At 39.4% G+C, this 16,909-nt stretch overlaps 1 protein-coding gene across 3 annotated transcripts in view; it reads left to right on the top strand.

Moving 5' to 3' along the window:
* The window catches only part of PSMA1 (proteasome 20S subunit alpha 1), a 30,657-nt gene extending 14,109 nt beyond the window's left edge, over window positions 1-16,548 (top strand). For 2 of the 3 annotated variants that reach the window (XM_066997283.1, XM_066997282.1), the window contains 9 exons: window positions 1,329-1,441; window positions 10,841-10,942; window positions 11,459-11,562; window positions 12,347-12,435; window positions 13,147-13,217; window positions 13,936-14,065; window positions 14,684-14,763; window positions 15,678-15,782; window positions 16,182-16,548. In XM_066997283.1, the coding sequence (XP_066853384.1) occupies window positions 10,868-10,942; window positions 11,459-11,562; window positions 12,347-12,435; window positions 13,147-13,217; window positions 13,936-14,065; window positions 14,684-14,763; window positions 15,678-15,782; window positions 16,182-16,238 (711 nt within the window). In that variant the 5' untranslated portion in view covers window positions 1,329-1,441; window positions 10,841-10,867 and the 3' untranslated portion in view covers window positions 16,239-16,548. Of the gene's footprint in view, window positions 1-1,328; window positions 1,442-6,586; window positions 6,810-7,116; window positions 7,162-10,840; window positions 10,943-11,458; window positions 11,563-12,346; window positions 12,436-13,146; window positions 13,218-13,935; window positions 14,066-14,683; window positions 14,764-15,677; window positions 15,783-16,181 lie in introns of those variants that run through there. The other variant, XM_066997284.1, reaches the window with a different exon arrangement.
* Window positions 16,549-16,909: the final 361 nt, after the last annotated feature.

Genomic DNA, 16,909 nt, shown 5'->3' with positions numbered 1-16,909 from the left:
CTAGAAAAAGAAAAGGCTGATGACAGCAAGATTTTTTAAGACTAAAGCTTACTCAAACATCTATTTTTTTCCTTCATAGTAATTCTGTATTGTAGTCATTCCTAATCAAAAACTGAATCCATGCTATGAATGGTTTGAGTCACTTTTTGAAGAACAACCAGAATTGTTGCCTAAATAGTAACTGAATATTACAATAAGTTCAATACTCCTATAGCACTTGAAAATGCCTGTAAAGTTAAGTGTCATGCAAATCCTTAATGTCTTGCAAGGAATGTTAAGTCATTCCTAGGGTGGTCTTTCCTCAGTTTTAAATGATACAAAAAACGTAGCTTAATTGCCTCTGGCAAATTTATTTGTGTATGTGAATGCATTTCCATTTTTCAAGCAGAAAATTTTGGCAACAATAGATGAGTGCAAAAACACTCTGTGAACCTTTCATTGTGCAATCCATGTGTAAGTACTCATTGTAAAATATTTATGGAATGTAAATGCATAACTAAGAAGGTAATACTTTGTCTAGCCATTAATTTAATATGACAATAATGTCTGTTGTAAGGAAATAGGATCCATTAGTGTTCTCATGGATTACAAAGGATTTCTCTCTGTCTCTTTATCACTCTGTGGTTTCCAACTTTTGCTGACAATTATAGTTATTTCTTTCACAGGTAGAAATTTTGAAAAATTTCATCATTAATATAACTGACACAGTATTCAATCATGAACTCGTGTAATTCATATATGTCTGTCTCAGAAAGTTATGTATCTACTGTTGAATGTTTGACAGCTTGGTTTTCATTCAGTTTTATTCATAATCAAAAATCTAAAAATGAGTCAACAGCAGCAATTAATATATTTGAAATAGCTTATTTGCCAATATGCATGCTGAAAATGTGCTTTTATGCTCAGACCCTTAAAATAACTACTGGTTTTTCATTGAAATAAAAAGCTTAACAGATTTTTGTAAAAGTAAATAAGGTGTTTCATAATACTCCCATAACAGACACCTGAAGAATTATCACCATCATTTGATGTCTCAGACAATATAATATACAGAGTTTAAATCACACCTTCTAGACTAGCAAGTAAATTATAGCTCAAAATATATTTTTCTTATATAATTAATGTATATGATACAGAAACCCTCACTGGGCATGAAGAAATTTCAAGACCAAGAAAGAACTAGCAATAACATCTGCATGAATTTCAAATTAAATATAATTTAGTTTGATTTATTCAAACAAGAAGTTACAAATCAAAACTATTCCTATGACCAACATATGCTACAACAGCTCTGCTGTGTTGAACCTTGTTCCCCTTATCTGTTCCAGGATTGGACAGAAAGAACCGGGCTCCTTTCTGCAGTTCTCTTAACACATGGATTATTTTGTCCTGCTCTCAAGATTGCCTGATCGTTCTCAACCAGCTGTGATGATCAAGCAAGGTTAGTTGTTCAGAGGTCCTTTCCCAAAAAGGGCAACTGATGTCAGTTCACAAAAGCTATGGATTTTTTAAAAATTAGGAATTAGCTTTAAAATCTCACATTGCTAACATTTTTCATGACAGAATATTGAAGTGTTTTAAATTGGTCAGTAGTTTAAAAAATGTTAAAAAATGCCTTTGGCAACATAAATGCAAGGCTGTCATAGAGAAATGATGTCTCATAGAGAAATGATGTCTGTACCTCTCCTGAGAACTTGCAGAAGAATAGGAGAGGAATTTGGCATCTTTTATAGAGACAAGTTATTTTTCCTATTTACGGTACTAAATGCAAAATGATTCATTCTTTTTTTTTTTCTTTGTGAGAGCCTTTGAGATCATCTTTAAATAATTCTAGGGTCAAGTATGTATGTTTATGGCAGCTGTCAGAAATATTTGCTGTCAGTCTTAACTTAGTTGATGGACATGTCATCATATTTGACTGCCCAATGCAGATGCTTAAAATTAATTCTAGATGTTATAAAATAGCCATTAATGAAGAAGTAAATTTATTAGCTGTATTGCTTCCAAGTATAGACTGTTTGCATTGTCAAGAGAGTAAGACAGTTCTCAAAAAAAAAAAACACCAAAAATCAAAATGTACAGTCCTGAATGTGTTGTAACAATATCCAATTTAATCTTAAGTAGCCTTATTTTGATAAAATGTTCATGAAGATGGAACGTTGGCTTCATATTTCTGTCTGAATAATGGTATTTGGGGCATTATTAAGCCCAGTTTTATTGTATATATTGAGATCCAGGTTCATAGCATTAAAATCAAAGGACAAAAATCATCAGCTTGAGAAATGTAAGAGTTTAATGTGAGGTGATGATGAATCGTGGTGACTTGAGACTAAATTAGGTTTAAATGTAATCCTACTAAATATGGCATATTAATTAAAGGGTCTTCTAAAACATGTGATTGCTATTTCTGCCCTATGTATTTGTAGACTACAGTGAATAAGATTTAGTAGGGGAGTGAAGACTACTTTTCAAGGTCTGCTCATTTTCCTGATTATCATTTCTAAGAGTCTTGTACTCAATTTTCAGAAAAGCATATCCACCCTTTCTTCTGTTGGCCTCGTTGACCTGAGTATCAAATGTACTTTGACCATAGGATACAAAAAAGATCTAAACTGTACAAGTCTCGAGATTTTGCTATTCTTAGTTTCTTACAACATCCCACATTTCACTTTAACAGGTGTAGCATTGTTACAAAGCCACAACAAAGACTGCCTAAAACTTTTTGTTTCATTAATAATTTCTTTTTTTATTGTTTGTTTGTTGTTGTTTGTTAGTTACCTAATATTTAAATTTGCAATGGCAAAATGGAAAGGCAGTATATGAAATAGTGGTATTTTGTAGCTTCTATTGGTATGCTGGTATGCTGGCATACTTATTATATAGCATCAATGTTATTTCATAGCAGCTTCTAATATTTTGTTTCCACATGTTCTTGGTTATGCCACCTGTTATAGGAGTGGCCTGTCACTTTGCCTGGCTTGTGACCTTTTCTCCATTCATTTTCTTTAGCTAAAATAGTACCTTTCAAGTCTCCTGAGGCTAATATTGACCACTTATTTCTCCCAGTAGTAATAGTCAGATTCCCAACACTTACTAGATATTAAACAATGTTTTTTATTATTATTATTATTTGTTGAATATTGAGATTAACTGATAATACTCTTATTCTTATATGTAGCCAGCTACTTACTGGAGAAAGCTGTACAACACAAGTCATGAAATGCAGGCTAAAGAAATTAATGGATTTGAATCTTACAGTGGTACACCCATTCCTACTTGTGAAAGCACTGCCGTTTGCCAGTAATAAGTTGTCCATCTGCCAGGAGTGGCTTCATTATCTCCCTGTCCTTTCCCCTTTTCCAAGGGGATGAAGATGCCACCTTAATTCAGTCTGTCTCTTATTTTAGCACAACAGTTTTCTTTCTTTTGTTTGCAGTCTGCTGTCCCTAGGCAGCATGAAACGTGCAGATGCTGGGTGTGTTACAGTTGGAACCAAAAAAAAAAAACAACACACCATAAAACTACAGGATCATAGTACTCAGCAGCACAGTGGTTAATGTAGATTGATCATGAGTGGTATCCCAAAGGTGGACTTGGTGGAATGTCATTTCCTCTAATGAATCAGCAGTAGGGAGGGCGTAAGTGCCCTTCCCTTTTAGTTCCTGTATGTTAATCTCTTCAGAGCCAGCCTGCCATTGCTCAGATGTCAGATGCTGTTTATAACTACGCTGGGAATGTAACAGAACAAAAGAGTATCATTAATTTCTCTTGAGACTTTATATGCTCATTTTAGGTTAGCTGTTTTTTCCCTGCTGCAATTGATTCAAATATTGTATCAGCAGTTTTGCAAGGTGGCTTGAAAAGTCATCCTGTGTGTGAATTTGTCCAGCTGATCTTTGAATCTGTGACCAAATTGTGTTCAGTTGCAAGTATTTCCACAGTGCAGGTATTCCATGTCTCAGTACATATCCTTGTCTTTTCTTGAACCTGCTGCTTTTAATGGCACCCAATTTCAGCATCGGAGAAGTGACAAGAAGACATTTTTCTGCTGTGTCAGTCAACTATGCCTGCATTGCTCTAGTCTTTTGGCAAGGATTTTTATCTCCTGTGAAGCTGTCTAAAACTGTCAGATCACTTCATGCAGGCCACTGTACACCATTAAATATATCAGGAGTGACATTTTCCCAAGTGCAGAGGTCAACACAGCACTTGTCCATTGCTTAAATTTTACTGACACCATAATTTAAGGCCTTCAATCAAATTTTCGTAACTTTAGATGAGTGAAAAACCACAAACTTCATTTATCTCAGTAACTGTTCAGTAATATGTATATTTGGGAAAATATATATATATAAATGCTTTTTTGCTTTGATAACTTCGTTAACTGAAAAAAAGCTATTTGATTTCGCCTTGTTGATTCCTTTCTCTCATTTTTGTACTTTTAAACGGTAGTGCACCCAAGATGTGAATAGAAATAAACTGCAAAAGCACTGGAATTGCACCTGCTTGTAAAGGGCTCAGACTGAGCCTAAGGGGGGGGACACAGGAGTACTGAGTAGAGGGAAGTGAATGACTTCCTTCCCCTGTAAGCACTTCCTGGTTCCTAGAGAATATTCCTGTCTCTGATAACCTCCTGCGTTGCTGCCTTGGGAATGTGGTAGCAGTTACGCTGTCTCAAGCACTCAGGAGAGCAGCTGAAACTCCATCCAGTGCGTGCCTCACTGCTTTGCCCAGCTCATCAGTAAAGGAGGGAAAGAAGCTTCTGTGCAACATTTTTCAATGCCACATTACTTGAGCCAGTTTGGTTTTGAGGAATTTCTTAATAGCTGGACTTTATAACTTGAAGTTTTGGATATATTTTTCTATCCATACATTAAAAAAAAAAATTATGCAGGAAAATACTGAAGTTGCAATTTAATGTACCTATGTAATAGTTGATACAGCTTCTAAAAATTCATTTGTATAGATTTCATCTAATTTTCTAGTGTGAAGTTTTAAAAAATCCTGCCTCTTTATTACCAGAAATGTGGTTCCTAACATTACTTCCTGTTCTTATCAGTATACACACAGAACAATAGAGTCTTGGCGTAGTTTAGCATTCTATGAAAACTAATATACTTTTGCCAAAAGAGAGGAAATATCTGTCTATTGTTCTGTTACTGCAGGTGGAGTAAGCAGACCTTTCGGGAGTCACTTATTGCTGTAAGGAAGTTATTACAGAATGGCATTATAGCAGAGACTACAGGAATATTTACTGAAAGTTCACTGTAACTTGAAAGCTCGTCAGCTCACTTAAAATGTTTATATATCCTGTTTCAATGCACATCAAACAGTGTTGAAGAAAGGAAGTTATTTCACATCGATTGTTTTTTTATTAATCACAAAGCTTAAACATAACGAGTTAGATAATTAAAATCAGTCTGTTTAGATTTCTTTTCTAGACAACACTGTGGTCCTCTCCAGTGAAAAGTTTTGTACAAATTCACCAGTGCTAAGAGAAATGTTATCATTGGTCCCACAATAACCAAAAGGTACGCACGCAATACTGGTTTGATTTGAGTGACCGTGATTCCAGCAGCTGGGTACTTGTTGAAAAAATAAAACATACAAATATAGTACCACCTGATTCTTGTTTGTCTTCATGCTTAAGTCCTGCAACCCTACATAGAAGTTCTCCTAGTAATTCTTTTTTTACTCGCTTTTCAGTTACAATTGTATACACATTTTAATCATCCAAAATAAGAGCTCCAGTAAGCAATTCACTTCTGTTAAGCACTTTGTTTTCTACCTTTAGTGTGAGAGCAAAAAGACCCACTTAGAAATCGCATCTTAGCTGTAATTAAGACACAGTGATATTTTCTAGTATTATCCATAATTGTGCTTGTCATTTGACTGTTATATTATTTCAGAGGCTTCCTGTACTTTTTTTCCAAAACATAAGAGGATATCCAGTCTGCTAGATCTGATTAACAGTGGCTGTTGTTTTGCTCCTACCAGCCTTTTTTTTTATGTTAGTTACTTAAGCTTATAACCTTTGTTAGCATAGACCCTGTATGAAAACTTAATTGCAGATTGGGAAGCCCAACAAGTTGTACGCTTTGTGCTTGTGATAAAAGGGCAAGGGCTAAAAATACAGCTTTAAAACCTGCTTCTAGTGATTTCAGAATAAGTAGCTCTAAACCCTTTAGTCTCCTGAAGCAAGATATACAATTTGTATGCTTGCTGTCTGCACAAGATCGCGTTTAATTCTGACTGCGTGGATAATTTACATTTGTATCCTGCCTTCGCGTGTATAAAGTTTGGCTTCTGTTTTGTTTCAGTGCCCTGGTCAGCAGCTCTCACTTCTTCCAGTCTCCTTTTTATCTCCAGTACTGCCCACCTCCCTTCTTTAGCTGGAGTTTTCTCCATCCTTTCGCCTTCTGCTCTCACAAAAACCCTCGTTTTGAAAAGAAAATAATCATGGTTAGCGATATTAAAATTGGAAAAAAAAAAAAAAAAAAAAAAAGGTCGAATACTACCATGAACGTTACTCATCAGTCGGGGGGTGAGGAGGCATGGCCTGAGCTGGCCGTGCTACGGAGGGAAAAAAAAAGCAGGCGCAGACCCGGCACCTCCGCAGGGGGAACGCGTGCGACGGGAGCAAACCGCGCAGGCGCCGCGGGGCGGGGGCGGGGGCGGGCGGAGCTCGCCCGCTCGGTGAGTCGGGGCGCGGCTGGTGCCGCCTGGCCGCCCGCAGGCCGAGCGATCGCTGCCCGAGCGCTGCCGCTCGCCGCCCCGGAGCCCGCGCCGCCGTCGGGGGAGGCAGGATGGTGAGCGGCAGGGCCGGGCGGGCAGGGCCGGCGCCCGCGGCACCGCCGGGCCCTTCGCCGAGCGGGGGGGACGGCGGCGGGGGGAGAGGGAAGGGAGCGGGGAGCGGGGCCGTGAGTCAGCACTTGGCGGGGACGGGGCCTTGGGGCCGGGCCTGCCCCGCGCTGCGGCCTCCCCGGGCGGCCCCGGCCCCGGCCGCTGCTGCCCGGCACGGCGCCGGCTGCGGCCGCGCGGGATCGCGGCCGGGGCTTGCCCGGGCCTCCGGCCCCGGCGCGGGCCGCGCTGACGGCTGTGCCTTTGTGCCCGCAGTTCCGCAACCAGTACGACAACGACGTCACCGTGTGGAGCCCCCAGGTAAGCCGGCCTTCGTGCTCGGCCCGCTTCGCCGCCCGGCACCGCGCGGGGGGGCCTCGGCAGCACCGGGCTGCCCGCGGGGCCGCCGGCAGGCCGCGGCGCCCGGAACGGGAGCAGCGGGCCCGCGGCCCTGAGCCTGCTCTGCCGGCCCGGGAGCTCACAGGGCGCCGAGGTGACCGCAGGCGCTCGTCCTGGATGCGCCGGAGAGGCAGAGCGGCCATCGGCATTGTTTTACAGGGAGGAGTGCGAAGGTGGTGAGTAACGGGCCTGAAAGCACGGGGCTGAGGCTGCATCTCCCGAAGGCCAGGCTGCTGCGCCCTCGCTTTCTCTTTCGTTCCATAGCTGACGTTGGGAATGCTTAGTCAGCGGCCGGAAAGAATTCTCCTACAATTGATCTTGCAAGGGCTTCGTTCGAGCTGTTCGGTACAAAAGATTGACACAAGTAAAGTTAAGGCTTAGTGCTTAAGTGGGAAGGTACTGACTTCGTCAAGTAAGGCGTAACAGCGGCTGTTTGTCGTTTTGATCGGTTAGTTTTTACTGCCTTGGAAGCCCCCATCTCAATGACTGTACCCAAACAGTAACCTGAAGCCTTGAATCTGAAATCCTGATTTTTTTTTTCAGAATGAATAAGCAAATCTGAATTTTATAAGTTGAAATGCTCGCAAGCATCCGTGTTAAATAAATGCTAAGTATAAAGCTTATAGCACTGAGAGTTAGCACATGCTGGAGGTTAAATGCAATATTATTTTGTAGTGCAAGTTGCATTGTGCTTTAATGATGAAGTCTGTTCGGCTGCAGGTATCTTCAGCTCCCCATGTTGCGTAATGTTAAGGAGGCTTCACGCTACCTGTGTGCGAGGCTGTATTGCGATTTGCACTTGAATTGGTAATCCTGTTACCTCTGAATCAGTTTCATGTCAGTCTCACGCCGTATATTCTTCTAAAACTTACAGAGGCTGTGCTGAGTTAAGAATAGATATCTTAGAATTTTAGAAGCAAATGCCTGACACAGCTGAGGTGGTAAATTGCCTCTTCTTTTGCTATGTATGCTTCAAGATAAGGATCTTATGGAAAATAGGAGCCTTTTCTACATTTGGTAAAGCTAAAGACTTGTTTTAAATACAGCAATACGGCTTGTTATTTATAAAGCTACTGTATCACTGGTTTGTGGGTTTGTATTACTGCTGAAAAATTTCATCGCGTGGTACTATTTTGTGAAAGATAAATTTTCAAATATATTGAAACAGCGTTTTTGGTGCTTTTCATCCTACACGAATATAATCTTGAACGTACTTTAGTTAGTACCATGATAGCTGTAGATGGCTTTGAACTGCTTTGAGAAATGCATTTGTTTATCTCAAAGGATGATGAAAGCTTTGAGGAGATTTAACATATAAGAACGTGCCAGTGATATGAGCAGCAGCTTTTGGTTAAGGAAACGTGCATTTGAAAACGTTCAGTGCAGATACTTACTGTTACCTTCAAACTTCAGTGCATGCTGCAAATAACATGCAGCGAAATTGTCCCTGTCCAGTTCACACAGACACGCACATGCGCATAAGCGTGTGCACGTTCCATATGTTCAATACATTCCGTGTGTACCTTGTGTATCCCTTAGAACAGTCTGTATTGCTCTTTTCACTCTTCACTTTTGTTTGTGGTTTCAAGTTTGTTTGGTAGTGATAAGTCCTAAATTTTGCACAAATGAAACTGTGACAGGCCGTTCCCTGCAACCGATGATGTCGGTACCCCCCTCCCCTCACCACTTACAAAGGCACCTCTGGGAGCTGAAGATGGTGACAATGGGAGGGGAAGCCAGGCTGCCCGTTTCTCCCGGGCACTGCCACATCTCTCGCGTAGGACGCAGGCTAAGAAACACCTAATGCTTTTGAGCTTTGTTTCTGCAGTAAATGTAATACTGATAACTCTCTTAATGCAGGCAAGTTGCTTCTTTACATAGTGAAGGTCTGCTCTGCTTGTTTGCGTTCTGTTGCTGTGCTGGTATCTTAAAAATTGCGTTGCTTTTAAAATTCCTCAGTGGCTATGGAGAAGAATTTTAGATTTGGTATTTCTTTTCCTTCTGGTCACGCACATTTGTAAGCTACAGCATCTTTTTGCATCTCTGGTCACCACTGTGCATGTTATCTTTTCTAGTCTTCACTTCTAGACTGTTTTTTTCAATTTCCTAACTATCAAGTATTTTTTAGAGTTTAAAAACAATGTCGAGGCTGTTACTAATGTCTTTTTAGTATCTGAAAAGTCAAAAGTCAGAATTCTGTATCCAAAATCGGAAAACTACATCTACCTCTCATCCCTCTTAATGATTGTCTTTCCTGACAGATCCTGCATTAGAGACTTTAATTTTTTCATCTCTTACTTTAAAATTATTTTCAATAGACTTTTACAGTTTTTAGGCTTTTAGTAGCTATCATGAAATCATCAACAACACTCATTTCTACTTTCTTCATAAGTTGTCTTGAAAATATGAACAGCACTTTGATAAAAGCAGTTTAAAATCAGTGCTCCACACATTCCTGCAGGTGGCTGGGTCACAGAGGCTGTTATATGATACCATAATAATTCTGGGCATTGTTAGTAGAGGAGCAAAGAATAATCATGTTTCATTTGGGGGAATGTTTTCCAATATTGTTTTAAAGGGAAGGGGATACAAGATTAAAGGCTGGGCAGTGCTTCGTGGCTTTCCAGCCTTGCAAGTCATTCATGACAGTTGATAAACATCTGTTGGATGGGTCACAGTGTTTCTACACTGCTCTTGGACATGAAATACCTATATGTAGGATATGCTATGCATCTAGGAGACCTTGTATTTCTCTAAATAAATAAATCAAAAACCTTTTACAAACCATATGTATATACATAATGGAACTCATAAATGGAACTAATACGAGGTGATTTTTCTTTGCGTTATCACCAGCACATTCCTGTTGTAACAGCTCCAGCAGTGTGCTGTATTTTAATACATTGGAACTGATAGGAGATAACCGTGTGCTGCATTTGGTAATTCCAGTTCTTGCATAGCAGCAGTGACCATGCTGATTATTTGAAATAGGCTGGCCAACTAGAGCGCGGGAAATTAGCTGCTTTGCCCTCCGTGGTAGTACTGAAAGGGATGTCGTCGTATTTTCCCACAAAGCTGCAGGCTGACTCTGCAGAACTTGGGGGGAATTAATTGTCTTTGAGACCTCTACTCCTCTTTCAGGCTTTACTGCAGTTGACTAATAACTTGTTCAGAAGTTATTGGGGAATGGATGGTGAGACACAACAATTGCATAAGACTCGTTTCTTCAGGAAACTCGATTAAAAGTTACAAGTCCAACTTCAGCTGGAAGTTCCATCTTTGAATCGCATTGTCTTCAGTGGAATCAGTATCTAACACAATGACAAAAGTTTTGTGATTCTGACAACATCAGACTTGTTCACCCTTTCAATTTTTTTGTATGTTTCTTTATATGCAATAGTGAGTGTCTCAGAGACAGCCAGATTTGTGTGGGTTAGTGGTGAAGAGTTTGCGAAAGAGGAAATACGTTGCTTGTAGACTTAAACTGTTATGCAGTCAGCGTACCTGTTGGGGTGGGGGGAATCTGTAAATCAAAAAAAACATTGCAAAGTTGATATAGAGGATTAATTTTAGAATGATTACCTTTGATTTTATTCTGTAGGGGCGAATTCATCAAATAGAATATGCCATGGAAGCCGTGAAACAAGGCTCAGCTACTGTGGGGCTGAAATCAAAAACGCATGCTGTCCTGGTAGCTTTAAAGGTAAGTTTAAAACTTTGTTTTGAGGATGGCAATGTTAGTATAAAAGTTCTGGTTTGTCAAGTTAGTTTAGCACAGTCTGAACTTTTTTTGCTTATGTAACATAAATGTAATCCCAGTTACCTTTTGCTTTAGTACCAGTATAGAAACATATTTTCAGTACCTATGCTAAGCAGATTTTCACAAAATCGTGAATGGAGTGAAAAATTTTCCCTCTAAAAGATAAGCACTCCTCTATTTTTTTGTTAGTTATTAAGTAGTAAAACTATTCATTTTCTTTAAAATTTGAGCAAGTGTCTGTTCTTTCTTCCTCTTAGTCTCCTACTGAAATGGAGCTAGTTTTTTTTTTTTTTTTTTGGTCTTCTGTTGCAAGTTTATAGGTTGTGGGTTTATTTTTGTTGTTGTTTTTTTGACTGTTTCGTGATTATATTCAGTTCTTGCAGTAAATGTTAGCAGATTTCTCCACAGTGCTTGGCAAACTGGTCAGTCTGCCACGTAGCTTTCTCCTTTTATGTGTAGAGAGCACAGTCTGAGCTGGCAGCTCATCAGAAAAAAATCCTGTACGTTGACAACCATATCGGTATCTCCATTGCTGGACTTACTGCTGATGCAAGACTCTTGTGGTGAGTGTCTTAGCTGTTGACATACACAGTTCTGCAATAATAAGTGAAAGTTCATTTGTAGACTATTGCGAATGAAATTTTATGGTCAGCTAAGGATTAGTCTCGATCTGTTGTACTATGCCAAAGACCTCAGTATGAAATTCTGGCAGATTTTTAAGTTGTTGGCAGAAATCTTATTTGTTTGGCACTAAATTTTGCTCTTTGGTTTTGTTACTAGTAAGACAGTCCTGTCTGGTTTCCTCAGTGTGATGGGGTTTCCAAGCTGTCTGAGAAAGTGCATCACCTGTATCCCTTTAGTAGTTGCTGCTGTGTACATGCACTTAAGGTTATTAAAAGCATACAGTGCCTTGTGTGTCAGCTAGAGGGGTTTGCCTTTCACCTGTAGGCCACATAATTTCATCAAATGAGGTAAATACACACTGAAAGAGGTTTGATAGGAAAAGACAAAGAAGGCATTGGAAGAATTACTGAGATAAAATTTAATTGCTGTAATGTAACAAAGAAATGTTAGCATTTAACTATTTTTTTCCAGACGACCCATCTGTAGCCTGTGTGAACTTCCACCTTCCCTTTTGTATGACTGAAGTACTAATACTCCTTAAAGCCTGTGGTCAGCTTTCTAAATAACAGTTATAGGTCAGATGAAATGAAATTATGTAATGCCTCTGACCCTTTTTCTCAACAAGTCGAGCTGAAACAAAAATACACTTACCTTAACAGGCAAATATTGGGAAACTCATTGTGACTTTAATCTGTGCATTGATTTTATTTTTTTTTCTCCTAGCAATTTCATGCGTCAGGAGTGTCTGGATTCTAGATTTGTGTTCGATAGACCTCTTCCAGTTTCTCGATTAGTGTCACTAATCGGAAGCAGTATCCTTTTTTTCTTTTACCTTTCGTTCACCTTCTAAGTTTTTTTTACGCTTGTTCTCAAAATTAGTTTTATATATCACAACTTAAAAGTCGTACTAAAGTGAAAAAGTTAATTCAAAGTTAAATTTTTCCTTATTTAAGATGTTTGTATATTCTCTCAGAGAATATGCTGGAACATACACTGAAATAGTACAAAAGTGGTAAAGTGCTGTGCAGCATTTAACTTAGCACTGTTTTTGTTACATAGTACCAGGCCTTTGGAGGTGGGGGAGGAAATATGACTGGTTTAAAATATGATTATTTACTGAATTGTACGTGCTCGCTTAAATCACCACGAGTAAAAAATATATGTTGTCGGTACATGGAGCACAGTGGAGGCCTTGCATTCTGTTATCAGGTGCCTAGAAAAAGTTGAAGGTGTAAGAAAGTAAGTGAGGCTGTACAGCATTAAGTGAGCTGTTTGTGGTGCTTGGCTGAACACACCACTCAGTTCTTCTGGGGAAGCTAACTGCTAGATGTTCTTCGGGTGAGAAAAAGAGAGGGCACTGGTATTCCAGATGAGTCTTGAGATCTATTTCTTCAAACATAGCCTTTGATACTACAACAGGCTTTACAAAAACTACACTGCAATTTTGGTGCATCTCTGCTTCTTTCTTAAGAAAATGTTTTCGGTACGTGTTCCTTGGAGATTGTTTCCTTAGCTTTCTTAAGAAACGCAGATACCAACACAGCGTTACGGCAGAAGACCATATGGCGTAGGACTGCTTATTGCAGGTTATGATGTAAGTAAGCCGTGCTAGATGCTATCGGTCTAGAACAAAGCATGCTTAATGCAATTCTAGACAACAAGTACATGTTAAAGAGGAAAACATTAAAGGAAGAGGCAGATGATCAATTCTCTGAATAAGGAAATCATTTTCTGTGTCATACCTTGAAGCATAACTTTTATAAAAAGTGGATGTGAAAATCATCAGTGGCCTCTATCTTGTTTAGAAACAACAGTTTGCTTAATGGAGCACACAATGAATCTCTGCCCTGAAGATTTTTGACCTGAAGAAGGTTGAAGGAAATTGTCAGCTTGCCTGAAATCTGCTGTATAACTAACCTTGCCATTGTGCAGATAAGACACTGTGTGTGTAAAATACCATTTGCAGGTCATGAAGTAGGAAGCGTACTGTTATCATAAGCATGGTACAGTTTATGGAGCAGAGAAGGAAATGGTTTTGGTGCGAGCTATATTCTCTGTGTAAAAAATACATTGTAATGAAAAAGTGTAAACAAGGGTTTCTGTAGAACACTACATTTTTAATTTTTTAGAATAGCTTTGAAGGAACTGGATAAAGAACAGTGGTGTGATAAGCAGTATGGAATTACTCTGTGCATATGTATAAGCTAATGTATCATGAGACAAAACTATGTGTTAGAAAATATCGTGTTCTAGCAACAGACTTGCTACGAGTTTATACATTTGTTTAATGGTTTGTTTTTTCTTCCTTTTAGGATATGGGTCCTCACATCTTCCAAACTTGTCCCTCTGCAAACTATTTTGACTGTAAAGCAATGTCCATTGGTGCTCGTTCACAGTCAGCACGAACTTACTTGGAGAGACACATGACTGAATTTACTGACTGTGAGTAAAGAAACCGTAGCTATCTAGTGGTCTTTATCAGTTACATAGTTTTTCTGCTACTGCTTCATTCATTGGATTTAGTAAGATAAAGTAAATTTTGGGGGCCAAGTTTGGCACGAGTGTAAATCTGCATGAGGTCAGAACTGTGAAGAAAGTATTACAAACTTTCATGTCTAACATCTGGATGCTTGTTAGATCTAATGAAAAGGGAACTTGTGCTCAGAAAAGCAGAGCAAAAAGGAAGAGGCCTCTGTCCTGTTTAACCCAGGGAAAGTTTTCTTTCTATATCAGAGCAGGCATAGTATGTCAGAGCAAATACTTCGGTGGTACATTCTAAATTGTGAATTTATTTTTATATGAAACCAATGATGTGGAGACAAAAAAGGGGGAAAGATAGCTTGATTATTGCTGCATTGGAGGCAGTGTGGTTGCCAAAACCAGATGCATTCAATTTCAGATGTACAGCTTCCAAAGGTATACTTTGTTTTAACCAACTCTGCATTCAGTACCAGAAATATCTAAGGAGAGGAGTTGCATCAACTGAGAATGGGAGTAAGGGGAAAATAAGTAGAGGTAATGCCATGTTTTGTGAAATATCTTCCTGCTTTTATTTTTAAGGTAATCTAAATGAGCTAGTTAAACATGGACTGCGTGCTCTCAGAGAGACTCTTCCTGCTGAACAGGATCTGACCACCAAGGTATATGCTAGGTTTACTTAATAAGAAATTGTACTCCCATTGTTTTTGGTAATGACCATGACAAAACTGATGTAAAGTATGGCTGGGGCTGAAACTTGGAAGCCAAACACTTGGTAGATAGTATCATCTGCATTTTGTATGTCACCAGTTTACTTACAGCTTCCTTAACTATCTGAGATTTATTTTTCTTTACAGAAGTGATACTTTATCTAAATATGACATTGTTTCCCTGGTGGCTTCATTATATTTTAAAGTTAGATCAATATTTAAGGTGTGTTGTGTACAACTAGAATTATTAGCTTTGCATTATAAGCATAGTCGCTAATTGACCTGGTAGTAAGGGAATATAGTACACAAAGTATTGATTGAGTATCCAGCATCAAAAAGTTGCAGAAACCATAGATTGCAGAAACCATAGACAGGAAACATGAACTGAGCAACTGTTGAACAAGAAGCTTCTAAGCTGGTCTGTTACCAAAAGTTGTTCTCTTTGTGGCTAATCTTGCTCTTATCCATGTTTAATCTAAAATTTTTGTTCTTATGCCATCCTGCTGTTTTCTAGAACTCTTACATGAAAATGCAAAATGAGATGGAAATCAGTTTTGAAAAATCAGGTATTTGTTATTAAAAAGGAAAAAAAGGAGTTGAAACCCTTGATTGGTGGTTTTACTGATAAGATTTTTAAAACATGGTAGTTGTTCTAGGGAGTAAATCTCCCTCCTTTTCCTTTTCTAGTGCAAACTACCGAAGGAGTCTCTCAAAATTTTCTTTCTTCCTTAAGTAGACACAAGTAGCACAATGAGTTTTATTATTCCAGGGGGAAGCTTTTGTCTGTTTCACAAGTGAAAGCTGTAAAGCCGCAGAGTTATTTGCAGAAAAATGGTTCTCATTTCTTTCAAAACTTTGCTTAACAGAATGTTTCCATTGGAATTGTTGGCAAAGACATGGAGTTTACTATCTATGATGATGATGATGTAGCACCATTCCTAGAAGGTCTTGAGGAGAGACCACAGAGAAAGGTGTGTGTTTTGAATGTAACTAAGTAGGCTGTGTTAAAAGACACTTTGTGATGTTTTTATGTTTCACATTTAACTCTACTAGAGTTTTAGGAATGTGATTTTTAAAATTAGAAGTTACTACCTGAAAACTGGAGACACCATATAATCTTAGCTGAAGACTAAGACACGTATTAAATCAATTTATGCTGAATTGTTGGCAGGCATTTCCAGTGAAATTTGCTTTCCTCATCTGTGATCGAGTACTGTTTTGCACTTTCTTGTAACAGAAGTGGCTACATGTGTTTCTCATGCATATAACAAAGAGTATCCTCAGACTTCTAATGATCTGTATTACCAGCTCTGTCCTTCTCCATGCTTAATTTGGATAATCCTTTAATATGTATTTTTTCTCTATTTAAGCCTGCTGCACCTGCTGATGAACCTGCGGAAAAGTCAGAGGAGCCCATGGAGCACTAATTCATGGAAGAGTTCCTCTATGTTAACATATGTGTAATTATACAGGAACATTTATGTATTTGGTGGTAACTTTATCCTCACTGATATGTGTCTAATGCTGATGCACGTGAGGATTACTCTTAACAAAAAAAAAAAAGGCAAACCAATGCACCTATCCTTAAAAAGTTGTCGGGAGTTCAAAACTGGGTGTATTTTCTTTGGGAAAGGTGTAACCATTTTCTAAATAGTACATGATACTGTTTTTTAATGAAAAGCATACTGTCTTTAACTCGTAAGGACAAGTGGAAATAAATAACTTTCTTGGAATCTACTGCCTTTTGTTTGGTTGTTCTTTTTTTTTTATTTTTTTAAATGTGAGCAAGTGGAAGGCCCCGGTCTGGGCGCTAGGTGGGGAGCAGGAAGGGTGCAGTGGGCCCCATGCTGTCCTGTTGTCGCCTGCGTCTTGAGGAGCCTCCTGCAGTGACCGGTGTTACCAGAAGCACGGTGTGTGTGAGGGCAGCCCCCCTTTAAGCCGAACATCACGGGACTGGAGCCAGAGGCGGCTGTGGAAGGGGCGCCCTACCCCGGAGCCCCGCGGCCCTGAGGTGCCAACGTGGGCTTGGTTGGAGCCAAACCCGCCCGGCGCGGTCGGGTTTTTCTTCTAGGGCTTGAATCGCTTCGTTGCGCTGCCT

Source organism: Anser cygnoides, chromosome 5, assembly GCF_040182565.1.
Source record: "Anser cygnoides isolate HZ-2024a breed goose chromosome 5, Taihu_goose_T2T_genome, whole genome shotgun sequence".
NCBI lineage: Eukaryota > Metazoa > Chordata > Aves > Anseriformes > Anatidae > Anser > Anser cygnoides.
The sequence above is the reverse complement of the archived record's forward strand: the minus strand, read 5'-3'. Positions and strand labels throughout refer to the sequence as shown.